We start from the raw sequence: 14451 nt of genomic DNA on the forward strand, positions 1-14451 counted from the left end.
AAGAGTATTTTATCGATAAGTGTAACCCATAAAGGGACAGCCCTAGACCCGTGCACCGGCCGGCCGCGCTCGGCGGTCGCCGCATGATGTCATTCGAGACACACTCACACACAGAACAAGTCGTTGCTCGTTGGCTCGTTACCGCGCCTCACGCCTGTTTACTTCCATAAAATCCTACTTCGGACTTCCTATACGTTGAGACGAGCCCCGTGGCTGTGATTTAAATTATTTATTTATTGTACAAATAGTTCTATATTACAAAATGGCGAACAACAGAGCAGCGAAGTCTGGATTTGCCGCCGAAGCTCAAAGGAAGGTGAGTGACATTCTTTATTCAAAAAAAAAAAATTTTTATTTGTGGTATGAGATTACCGGTTAACCGCCAATTCGGAGGGAATCTTATTTTGCTTGCTGTTTTTTACGCGATCCAATGATTTAGAATGTTATGAGGTCCATATTAAATTTAGCGCATGACCTACATCTAAAGCAGATGGGTGATTTATAAAATTATGGCATAAATTCACTATTACAAAATTATAATTTCCATCTTGCCTTCTCACTAGAGCACGCGAATTTGAATTTTATATGTATTAGAAACAAGATACATAATTGAACGCCGTCAAACCATGTATGGATATGGTATGGACGTACAACGTGAATCATAATACTCGGTACACATCTCAAACGGTCAAAAAACAGGTTTCATCACAAAAAATCCCAAGAATACACCAGAGTAGATACATACCTACAGTCGTGCGCGGTGCTGGAAATGATATTAGGTACCTACTTATAGGTTAATTAGGTTTTAGATATTGTGTATAACTGTTCCTCCTGCTCCTTTGCACAGGATGCCGACTAGATTATGGGTACCACAATGGCGTTTATGTCTGTCGTGAAGCAGTAATGTGTTAACATTACTGTGTTTCGGGAAGGGCGCCGTAGCTAGTGAATTTACTGAGCAAATGAGACTAACATCTTATGACGAGCGCAATTGTATTGACGCTCAGAATTTTTGGGCTTTTCAAGAATCCTGAGCGGCACTGCATTGTTATGGGCAGGGCGTATCATCAGCAGCAGTAATGTCTAAACATTACTGTTTTTCGGTCTGAAGGGAGCCGTAGCTAGTGATATTACTAGGCATATGAGACTTAACATCTTATGTCTCAAGATGACGAGCGCAATTGTATTGCCGCTCCGAATTTTTAGGCTTTTAAGAATCCTGAGCGGTACTGCATTGGGCAGGGCGTATCCATAACCATCATCTGAACGACCTGCACGTCTCGTCCCGTATTTTCATTAAAAAAAAACACTGCTGAAAATGTAGGTATATTCCAATAAGAAAGTATTATTTTCCTAGCACCTATCTACTCAGTGTATACTTACCCACTAGAATTCTCCAGAATTTAATAAAGTTAGGATCTTAATGAAACTTATTGAAATTTACTTAAACACAACATTGTGACAAATGAAGTGATGTAATCGTATCACTGTAGGTATAGGTAAGTAAGCAAATTATTCTACTCTATTAAACCAGCTAGGTGTATTGTATGGTTTCATTCATTGATTTTATTTAGTAGTTTTAGAGGACAGACATGCATACATATATGTATATAAAATTTTATCGTAGCACGCCTGTTTTCAGAGGCACGTTATCCTGTTATTATTATTATTAATACACTTTTGTACATAAGCATTATCTTGTCCAAACTAGGCGTTGCCTATTAAGACAACGATATATTTAATACACTTTACATACTCAAACATAGTACATACATATTCATCGTATAAAATTTTTGCACTTATTAGGATTCGAACTGAGGAGTCGGGACCTCTAGCGCAGTGGGCAGAGTCACTAATTAATAGGCACTTGTATAACAGGATTAGTCTATGGAACAAATCGATTTGATGCTGTTGGGTTTAAGGGGTGTATATAATTTTTTTTACGATAATAGCCTAAACACATGGTCGGATTTGGTTCGAACCGCACCATCGGACGCGATGGTTGTCCATCGCACAAAATTATTATTATTACTGTCCGTACCGGACGGACCAATTGGTGAGAGGCGACAACCCATGCCCACCGGACCATCCGATGGTCCGGCTGTACCAAATCTGACCATGTGCTTAGCCTATAAGAAGAGACGAGACGCGTAGGTAAGCTCCGTATTTCGGAATTTGTCTGTACGCTATATTTTTGTATTGTGGCAATCCACTGCTACGGGTAATATTTGGTTTTTGTTGTCATTTCGTTCTATAAGTTTTTCATGGATACAATATAATTATATAGATACATATATTATGTACCTTACCTTAAGCCTAGTTTGGGGCAAGATATTGTGTAAAAGTATAACCGTATTATTATTATTTATTATTGAATTATCCTTCGAATACCTACTGCGCGAGTAAAGTTGCGGTCTGCCGCTCGTATCTAATAAGAATGATGTAACAAAATCAACGTGACTAATGAATCTGACAACATTATGGCCTGAACAATAGGAGTTATTGGCATAATACACCAGCTGTTAGTGTACCTATATGGAAATGGTTTGACTGTGATAATAATTACAAACATGGATTACAAACGCTTCGGTGTGCATTAGTGAGACCACATACGTCATACGCCATGTTGGTCGGCAGTTTGTGTTACGAGAATTTTCTGAATACGACGAGACTAAAGCTACAAATACATGAGCAGATTTGGTACGGCCGGAACATCTGACGCGGAACGGTAGTGGACTATAATATTCGACGGTATGTCTTATGGTCCATCGTACAAAATTATTATTATTACCGTCCGGACCGTACCATGTACGACGGTGGACAAATTGGTGCGAGGCGCTAACCCACGCCCGTAATACCGTGCGATGGTCCGGCCGTACCAAATCCGATCATGTGTTTAGGGTATAAGACGAGACGCTGCAAGTCACTGCTACAGGGAATATTAGTTTTTTGTTTTTTTTTTATGGAATAGGAGGACAAACGAGCGTATCCACATTCTCTTGCAACACAAGAGGAATCACAAGAGCGTTGCCGGCTTTTAAGAAAGGTGTACGCGCTTTTTTTGAAGGTACCCATTTCGTATCGTCCCGGAAACACCGCACAAGGAAGCTCATTCCACATAGTTGTAGTACGAGGAAACAAGCTCCTTGGAAACCGCACTGTGGAGGACCGCCACACATCCAGATGGTGGGGATGATATCCTAACTTGTGGCGTGTCGTGCGAAGATGGAATTTTCATTTAGTACAATCAGTTAACTTTTTATTTTTTATGGATACAATATAATTGTGCATAATATTATGTAGTGTAGTATGTGTTTGAGCTACAACATTTTACTATAGCTGTCTCATGTTGGATTTAAAGACTCATTTTGCTCGTTCTCAACTATTTTATTGAAATTTGACAAATTATTCTTGACTAGCTGCATGTGGTGGCAAAGAAGATGTATAAGGGATTCAATATAACTGGTTACACGAGCCAGATTCTTTAATGGTTGAGCTGATATTTGGTCGCCAGTTAAATTATGTTGTCATGCTTAAACAAGAATGATAAAATTGATTTTTTTTTTTAAATCAAAGTCGCACTTAATAAGTAACAAATCAGAAAAACAAATACTGTTAAACTACTAGGTACCTAGTAATATTGTACCTGATTATTGATTGTTTATCGATATAACAGTCTACACACATAGTTTCTTACATATGTTTTGATTTTAATTCAATATTAATTAATCTGTTGTAATATTATGATACTGATATTTTTAATCGTTAAATCATTTACCATAGAGATGCCAAATTATTGACCGCCAAGTTAAATGGTCTAATTTTATTTATCTGGCAATTATAGCTTTATTTGATTCCACGACACAGTCCTAATATAATATATATAATTATCATGTCGCGGTGTTTGTTGCTAAACTCCTTCGAAACGGCTTGACCGATTGTCATGAAATTTTGAGTGCATGTTGGGTAGGTCTGAGAATCGGACAGCATCTATTTTTCATCCCCCTAAATGTTAAGGGTGGTCCACGACAATTTTTTTTACATTTTTTTTTAAATTTGTTTGATTATGAGTCAGCTTAAAAAGATACATGCAACTTCAAATTATCACCCATCTACGATCAACAGTTACTTTTGTATCGCGATTTTAATATCGGCAATACAACGTTTGCTGGGTCAGCTAGTATATCATAATTATAAAGGAAACTGTTATGGGTATACAAGTAAACTAGCTAACCCGCCAAACGTTGTGTTGCCATATAAATTAAGTACCCCTCACCCGCTCATTGTAGGAATTGTCATATGTAATGAATTATTTGTAACTATGTATTAATCTGATCGGTTCATTAGTTTTCGCAACCAAAGTTTTAAAAACCGACAATCCGGTTCCATTTCTCTTAAAGCTGTACCTAAATACATATCACTTTTGTATTTTAACTCTGTTGAAGTTATACTTCTTTAGGTGCGTTATGAAAAAATGTAATGTAAATGTAACACAAAAGTAACAGGGTTAAGTTGGTTCCTAAGGTGTTCTAACCTTTGCGACATTCTATATTTTTTTTGGTATCTTCGTCCATTATTAGGATAGGCAATGGGTTCAAGCCCGTACAGCCGTATTTAATAATTAAATGTCAAATCCATCGTTGCAAGATTTTTACAATATTGTTCTTTCTACAAACGTAGAATAGCGTGCTATTCGCGTGGAATAAATAATTTTAAGGATTTTTGCTTTGTTAGGCCAAAGACGTATAACTTCTTGCGTGCATACATAAGTACACACCATTTTTCTGTACCACAGAGTAGATAAACATACTTTTACATTACATATCTGTCAAAATTTAAACCGTCAACAGCCGGCAAGTACGGGGTCTCAGTAATAGGGTTTCTGTTGGTTATCTTTGGTTACGGAAGGAACCCTCAAAAAGGGTTCTGTTCACTAATTCATGGAATATTTGTGATCGGTCGTTCAGTAAAGAAATAAAACAATAGCGATGTGTGTGTGTATATTGCTTTAAATGATATTAGAAAAGGCTTGGCTGTCGTTATTAACAGCATAGGGGTCATAATTGCATGCGCATGTTTGTCTTTGGCATGCTTATGTGAAGGGTGTGGTTGTTTGAGCGTGTTCCTTCTTACTAATGATTCATGTTGAATCTAATGAGAATTCACATGATAACATACAAGCTTATACTCACGACTTTGCATATAATTCCCAATTAAGTTCATACACAAATGGGAAATTAATTATTGAAAAAAGGCATACATTTTTATTAAATTACAATTAGATGTATAAGTACACTAAACATCAGCTAAAGAGTCATTTTTTATTTTATTTTAATAAGCACTTATACTATTTACATGTATATTAAAAACTTGATCTAAAAAGCACATAAGTTTGTTCAAACCTAAGTAGGTTTGAACAATTAAATAGAATTTCTTTATGGCACTAAGAAATTCTTTTACAAGCGCAACTAGCGATAGATGTTAATTATTAATTAATAAATTAATAAAGAATTATTCAGAACCTGGCTTCAACTATAATAAAATATTATTGGTCTTGTAAAAAAAATATTTTTTAATAATATACATAATTCAGTACCTAATTATATATTAAAGCAAATTGTTTAATATATATCATCTCTGTTAATATCTATACTAATATTATAAAGCTGCAGTGTTTGTTTGTTTGTTTGAACGCGCTAATCTCTGGTACTACTGGTCCGATTTGAATGATTCTTTCAGTGTTGGGTAGTCCATTTATCGAGGAAGGCTATAGGCTATGTTTTTTTTTTCAAAATTAGGGATCCGTAATAAAATTGCTATTTTGTAACACAAGGTGTAAAATCGAAAACCTATTTTTGCGTGCGCTGCAAAAACTATTGACAATAGAACAAAATGATGTACAGGCTATAATATAGGCAATATTTTATTACTTATAAAACTATCGCGTGAATTATACTTTATATGGCAAAACAACGTTTGCCGGGTCAGCTAGTTATGATATAAAATGGTACCTAACAAAGTTTTAATATTTAAACTTGAATATTTTTTTAAATATAACACTCAGTGTACTCGTATGTTCTACAAACAATGCTGAAACTGAATATGGGAATGGAGTGACCGCCCTCAGGCTATTAAATAATAAGTTTAATTGTACAATATTACTTATTAATTATTGTCCTCTTCCTTAAATAATCCAATCTTTAGTAAGATAATATATACGACCCATATAGCCCTGTGGTTAGGGACCCTGAAGTAAGTCTATTGTTTTTAATATATCATTGTCTTGTATGTACCCCTATACATGCTATGCCTAGTTTGGGGCAAGATAATTTGTGTAAAAAAGTGTCAATATTATTATATTATATGCCCAATTTTACTTACACCCCCTTAAATCTGTTAAGGGGTTACCTTAGGTCGTTCATACGTTTCAAAGGTTTGGAGTCCCCTACTGTTATAAGGTTAATTTAGTCCCTTTCTTAACAAATATAGTTATGTAGAGAATTGGGGAACTTTAGTGATGTCGGCCACAAGTTTCCTAACTTATTAACTACTCAATGCAACTTTATGCTATTGTACAAACATCACCACGCCATAACCCACAAAGCATGGAACAGCCTTTCGTATGGAAAACGGAGTGCGCTGCACATAACAGGAACAAGCATTTGAAAGAACATCTATTCCTCACACAATTCCACTTTGCTATCTCATATATATTAGACAAATGGGCTCAAGATCAAAACCCTTTAGACATTTGTTCAAATAACACCTCGGATTATAACCAAACCATAAGAGTATGTCGCTCATATAATGAAATAGCCAAATTAGACATAGATATTTTCGATTCTAGACTTTCGTTATTTTTTATTAAACTACTAACTGACCCGATAGATGTTGTTCTGTATATAATAAAAAAAACCGTTTTATAGGAATTTGGCAATAATATTTCAACACATCAAGAATTATTTCATAAAACATGCTCCTGTTATAACGAAATTGTTTCACAGTGGAACTGACAAACCGTGCGTCACTTAATTCTCTCATAGAAAATATGTCCATACAAAACAAATATTGAAATTGATTAATTATGGGTCCCAAATCGAAATAAAAACTATCCTATCTCTCAAGTTGGACCAAACTGCACTCCATGAAGTAATCCCCATCAAAATCCGTTCATTAGTTTAGGAGTCCATCGCGGACTAAATCGCGGTTAACTAATTAAGTAGATTAGGAATATTGTAGTTTATTTAATTTAAAAATCTTATTCAAGCTGTGCTACTCTATAGGATTGCAATAAGGTTTAAATGTAACTTAATTAAGACTTTAGTTTTGAAGTTATTTTAATCTGTTTGGATTGCCTAAATAAATAAATAACTTTAGCCTGCTCTTCTAAGTGTTATGCTAAAAATATGTCTAATAAAAATATATGAAAAGGTTTCGAAAGTGTGTGTGTGTTTTACGTACTTAATGTATTATTTCAAAACAATTTTAATTAATCTCTAATGAAATGGTTTACAACGATTAGGCACGTTCGGTGCCTCGTTGCATGGTGTTGTAATTTGATTCAAGTTTCAAATTCCTTTGGCATGTGTTTACTTTGTTATGTTTTGATACTTTATAATGTACATTATATTTTTATGTACCTGTATGACTCCTAGACAAATAACTTGAGATTTGAGATGTGAGGGCCCCATGAGCTGTAGCCCAGGACCCTATGGATATAAAAGCCTACACTGCCCATTGAAATTGGGCAATCTAGAGCTGGGGGCTATTGGGCTGTCTAATAAAACATCTAAGTTTTTTTTATAACAGTAAGGGACGAGACGAGCAGGACGTTCAGGTGATGGTCATTGATACGCCCTGCCTATTACAATGCAGTGCCGCTCCGGATTCTTGAAAAACCCAAAAGTTCAGAGCAGGGCACTACAATTGCGCTCGTCACCTTGAGACATAAGATGTTAAGAGTCATTTGCCTTCATTGCCCTTCAGACCGAAACACAGTAATGTTTACACATTACTGCTTCACGGCAGAAAGAGTCGCCGTTGTGGTACCCATAACCTAGCTGCCTTCCTGTGCAAAGGAGCCTCCCACTGGTAAAATGTTATCTGAAGTAGAATTGTCGTATTTCGGTTACGGCCCTCTTCAGACCGAAAGACGGCATCCTGTTCAAATAAGGCTTAACGAGACCTCCGACCTTACAATTTTTTTTTTACAATAAAAGAACAAATGGTTCCTAAGACAATTTTTCTCTGTGTTTTAGATTAAAATTACCTCATACTGTCCCAGTTTAAAAAAAACCAAATAGCAAACTGTATCTCCGTGACGTAACAGAAATACCACATTACCTATTACATATTACCCCACATTAGAGCAAACATTCTTTAGTTGTAACTAATATTAGTATTAGTAATATATAATAATAATAGTAAAATAGCAAAGCTATAAAATTTAGAGTTACATGAGTCTGTGACGGGCTTAACGCGAAAATAAAATACACGGTGTTTCGCTACAGCTAAGTATTTTTAAATTAAACATTTCTACCACTCTGAAAACCCTTGAATTTAAGTACAGGTGGAGAGACGTAGAAAAAATTAACATTTACCAGCGGTAATTTAAACTCAACTCTACGTATTTATGTATGTTTAAGTTTCTGTAATTTCGACTTATGTAACGCTAGGGTTTAATCCAATTAAAGTCAAAATTACGTATTTATGTATTTGTAGTTATATCTATACAAATAAAATCCATCAGAAACGTTCTGAAGAATAACGTACTTTGATATTCTGTACGTCTGTCTGTATTTGGTTGATTTTTTTTTTTAAATTTACATTTACTTTTTTGACTTACTCGTGTAAGGCATTGACTATTTGACGTTTGAGTATGTTTGTTGCATCATTTTACATATTATATTGTAAATGAAATTATTTGTAAATCGATGGAAATGTGAACCTTTATTTAAAAGAGTGGCAATGAGTTTCTTGCTACTTCTTCTCATTAGCTCAACCCTTTACGAAGTAGCGGTAGATCCAATAAGAAAAATATTTGTTTGACATCCATAAATGTCATTTCCTTGACCTACATGAGTAAAGTGATTTTGATTTGATTTAATTTTGAATCAAAGTCTGAAGTGGCAAATAACATGTAAATATTATATATTTTTAAAATATTGATTTAAAATAAATCTTTACCATAACTTCGGAAACATTTTACAATTAACGCTCTTTGAGAGAAGAAGCGCTTCAATAAAATCTCCCAGAATTTTTGTTTGTTTTTTTTAACAAATTCAGGAACGATTGATGGCATAAAATTTGCATTTTAAATAATCCTTATCGTAAATTTATGTTGGAAATTATTTTTATTTTTACTATTGTATAATTTATATTATTGGATATAATAAACTCCTTAAATTGGAGAGAATCACTTAACATCTGGACGACCAAGCTTTACTGGGATTTTTAACCGGGGTCTTCTGCTTTCCGGATCACCCAATGTCCCATCTGAGCTATTATAGTGTTGTATATGAATAGTGGCGAAATTTACCTTTATATTCTAATGTTATAGTAGCAGTTTCTCATTAAAACACGGATTAAACTAAATTTTTTAAAATTAAATTGAATTGTTTTTTCACCCCCGAAACTACCTGTATACTAAATTTCATTAAAATCTTTTGACCCGTTTCTGATATTCATATAATATATATACAAGAATTGCTCGTTTAAAGATTTAAGACCTATAAATGTCGTCACAAGAATTGCTAAAGATGGACACTTAAAAAAGTGGTTTAATACCATCAAGCACCTTTCTTCCTTCACGGTTATGTGGGTCAAGGAGTATCAGTCAATACGTGTAACCGGCTGCAACCGGTTTTTAAACCGTTATATGATAGCACCAATGAGACGCCAGTGCAACAATGCAAGCTTTATAACTTATTTCACCCACAGGAAGGAATTTTGACGCTACACTAAAATTTATAACTTGTTTTGATACAAAATGTATTCTTACAATTTAATGATACTAAAGGGTTTATCTCAGGCTTACTTGAATAACTTTAATATAAGAAAAAATAAGGTGTGCGTCTCGGGACGCCCGATACAAGTGATAACTTAACATAACCTAAATTGAACTATATATTGAAATTGTTTAACTTAAAAGCTTAGGTTAATACTTAAATTTGATGTATATTATTATGTTAATGTAAGTAATGATTATAAAATATATTTTATACTTAGTTACAATTCTTGGATATGTAGTATATACTTTAGAATTTTGTTTGTGTGCATTATTAATTTATAAGTATCATTATTTAATCATACAAGAGTAACAATTGGTTAGAGTGAGAGATGAAGAGCCTGCCAAACGCTGCCGTGAGAGAAAGGGAAGCTAGATAGACTGGCACCGTAACGCGCTACGTTACGAATCGGTTTACCCTCACATAAGAAGTTATCACTTAAAAAAATGAAGAAAAGGGGGAGGATAAATGCTGGAACAAGTCCATGGCCACCAAGCGAGAGCAAAAGATATTTAAGGCGACTCAAGAACTTGTTCGTAAATTGAATATTTTTTTCTAAATACCCATTGTATGGTAGGTGATGAAGAGAGTGTATTTGAACACAAAAATACAAATCTTCAAAAATTTACCATCTGTCTGTCTTTCTATACACGCTAATCTCTGGAACTACTAGACAGAAAATTGATAAATTTTAACCCCCTTATTCATAATAGTCTGCTAACTTAAAGCATCACTAATTCTCACTCTGTCTTCTTCTATTCACCTAAGTCAGAATGAGAAAAAACACTCCTAAGCGGCTGTTTAAAGTTGGCGGACCATTATGAATAATGGGGTAAATGTCTATACAATACCTAGTCTTGCTATAAGTACTGAAGAAAAGAAAAAAAAATAGTGTGTTAGTTTAATACATAAATATAAAACAATTTAAAATATAAAAAGCTTCATCGAAGTCGGCTCCATTGGCTGCAGTACAGTCCTTTAACGTTGAGGCCAGTTATCAATAAAAGCAGGCACTCTTTCCATGGGAAAATTCTTCACTGCCAATCGTACGGATTATTTTAGGGACTCCAAATTATCATGTCGTTTAGACCAAGCCGTACTCTCTATAACTGACCATAAATCATTCCAAATTCAAATATAATATATTGTTTATTTGTAACAGTATATAACTCCAGAAGATACTCCTTAAGATGTCCAGAAAACATTAATGTTTCTATTATTTATTTACTATGTTAAATAAAATAATTGTTATTAAAATATATTTGTGTCACTGAATTTCAGTTTCGAGAAAACTGCCTTTTTTGACATTTCGAGAGTTATAGAGCACTACATCAACGCTTCAATTATGAAACGTGCAAAAAATACACGTCAGAAATTAAAGAAAAGTATTTTATTGAAATAAACAGTCATTTAACCCGGCGAAAGTTAATGTAGTCAGGGCACATATAACTACTATATACAGAGCCTAACCGTTAAGAATTCAATTTACATACAGAAGTAATAGTTAACTCGTTTAGATAAATATTCAAAGTCGTGAAACACCTGACGCATGGCCTAGAACAAGTGATAACTATTTAATTATTTCGATGTTCAACTGAATAGTTTAACAAGCCTTTATTCGCTTTGTAAAATTTGTAACGGAATCTTTTTTAAACACAATTTTCGTCCCCTTCAAAACGGATTAGTTTGAAATTTCGCATACTTCTCAAGAACCGATGCCTCTTCAATAATTTATAAAGCATGCCCCATTTTTCTTATCATAATCTATACGATTAGCGATTTTGTTATGTCCGATACCCGGTATTTTTACCCCTTTGGTTCTTTTCGTGCTGATTACATGCGCACCAAGCAGTCGATTTTCAAATTATTTTCTACTCTAAATACTACTCATTCAGAATAGTATTTTTGGATTCAGTACCCAAATATAATATTATAGATATAATAATAATATTGTTACTACTTTTAGCTTTTATTAATATGTTTTTATTGTTTAGGAAACCTTTCATAACAATAATTACAATCTAATTTATATTATAAAACACCATTAACACTGCTTCCATCAGAACGATATAGCGGTCAGAAGATATTCTTGAATATTTTCTGTGATAAACAAAGTGGAAAGATGAAACAAGTGTAAAATAGAGGAAAAACAGATTTTTCAACTGGTATCATCAGTTATTGGCAAATTAGTACCAGATTGAAAGGCTCCTTTGCACAGGATGCCGGCTAGATTATGGGTCCACCATATAGTTGGCCGCGGTGGCCCACGGCCAACTATTTCTGCCGTGTAGCAGTAATATGTTATCATAATTGTGTTTCGGACTGAAGAGAGCCGTAGCTAATAAAAATTACTGGGCAAGTGAGACTTAACATCTTATGTCTCAAGACGAACGCAATTGTAGTGCCGCTCAGAATTTTTGTATTTTTCAAATATCCTGAGCGGCGCTACATTGTAGTGGGCGTATCAATCACCATCACCTGAACATCATGCACATCTCGTCCCTTATTTTCATAAAAAAAATACATTCATAATCTTAACCAACAAAAATTAAAATAAACCTCAAAAAAACAGAAACAACAATCGATAAATTGGTCATCTTAGTCAAAGTAATTCAACGAATAGCCTTGATGAGCTCGTCAATAGGAACAGATGTTAAAATGTGCCAAAGAATGTACACACTCATAGTAATTCACCGCAAGTATCGTCTGAGTCACTTAAGGCTTGGTTACTTACAACACAACACTGCCTTATACGGTATGGCCTTTACGCAGGACGTATTTATAAGGCTTAAATATAGGCCACTTTCAAAACACCGCCATATGTTCGAGATTGAAGCCTGACCAAATTTCTCCATAATCACAATTTAACTTTGTTGTATACTTAATTGTATTTTGTGCCAAGATAGATTATTATATATTTTGTTTATGGACGACTACAAGGCCCGATTTCAAAAAGACACTTAAAACTGAGTTTAATAAAACAGTCTTGATCTCAGTTAAACACAAAGCGCTTTCACGACAACCGAGTATTCATGAAAAAAATAATAGAATGTATCAAATAGCTGTCAAAACTGTCATCGATAATTCTATTCTATTCTCGCCTGTGGATTCTGTGGAAGACACACCACAGATTGCCAGTATCACGTTAAAGTAGACTACTAAGCTTTGAGTATGTGTCTCTTAAGTTTAACGGTAATTATCGGTGTAATATCTGAAAGAAATAATACATGCTGTTAGACATACACAGATAGAATTACTTAAATTATTAGTTAATATAACTACTTAATGATATTTACAACTTAATCTTATTTATTTTAATATATTTACAAAAGGAGTGTAAACAAGGAGAGGAGACAGACATCGATAGTTATGAACTTAATTAAACTTTTTACAGGACACATTACGATAACGACAGTGACAGCTGTTGCACGCAATCAAATATGTTAAATGTCCAAAATTCAGAGGTCAGAATTTAAATGCTTTAAGGTTATAACTGCGTATACTTTGTGTTGGGTTTATTTATTTATTTATTAAGGAAACAAACAGATACATCACTTTAGTAAAAAATAAAGTTAAATAAAATTTAAAAATTACAATATTGGTTATATATCCTAGAATAGTTTCACTGAGAACACAAAATAATACATTTATACAGACATGACAGCAGAACGTTAAGATAAGTAAAAGGTTAAAATATGAGGACTGAGTCTGTAAACTCAAAAACAGGCGTAAACTTAGTCCATAGTTTTCTAATCGCGGTCTACTTCAATAGTGAAATCAGCCCTAAGCATCACTTGATGCTCACATGTCACACATTGTTCGAGACTGGCTTGAGTACGCCCGCTCGGGCGTATTATTAGTTGCCGCACTTTGCGACTACGCCTGCGGTATCTAATTAGAGCGCAGTGGAGACCAATCATTAATCTAACGTTTGTCACTCATTTTCGTTTGAATTGAATTTATTTATTTTATATAATGTATTAACGTATACATTAATATTATTTATAACATTGTAAAATGCAGTAAAAAATAGCTCATCTGACTTAACACGTTTCTTTAGCGTCAAGGTAGTGCCGTGTGCAAATTCAAAGCCAAAATTAACTTTAACCTTACTTAATTTATGCGTCTCTATAGAGTCTCTTTCTGTTAGACAACCGATAAAAACAGGCCAGGAATATTAGTTTAGTGTGCAGGACTAGCTATGTCTTACACAATTCAAGACAACAAAATAATTTAAAATATATTATCTTAAAGGTCTCCATTGACTGCAATACAGTTCTTTAAACGTTGAGGGCAGTTATCAATAGAAGAACGAACTCTTTCTATGGGAGAATACTTCACTGCCAATAGTACGGATTCTTTTAGGGACTCCAAATTAACATGGCGTTTAGAGCAAGTCGTAATCTCTAATCGATCACAAACAGAGGAGGTCTCATTGTACCTA

General features: G+C 34.2%; 1 protein-coding gene across 1 annotated transcript in view; it reads left to right on the forward strand.

The window, feature by feature from the left end:
• The first annotated feature begins 83 nt into the window (after positions 1–83).
• LOC126978643 (myophilin) overlaps positions 84–14451 on the forward strand; it is a 35010-nt gene continuing 20642 nt past the window's right edge. Inside the window, exon 1 of the mRNA XM_050827635.1 lies at positions 84–316. Within this exon, the coding sequence (XP_050683592.1) occupies positions 263–316 (54 nt within the window). The 5' untranslated portion in view covers positions 84–262. The remainder of the gene's footprint in view (positions 317–14451) is intronic.

Source organism: Leptidea sinapis, chromosome Z (genome assembly GCF_905404315.1).
Source record: "Leptidea sinapis chromosome Z, ilLepSina1.1, whole genome shotgun sequence".
Lineage (NCBI taxonomy): Eukaryota > Metazoa > Arthropoda > Insecta > Lepidoptera > Pieridae > Leptidea > Leptidea sinapis.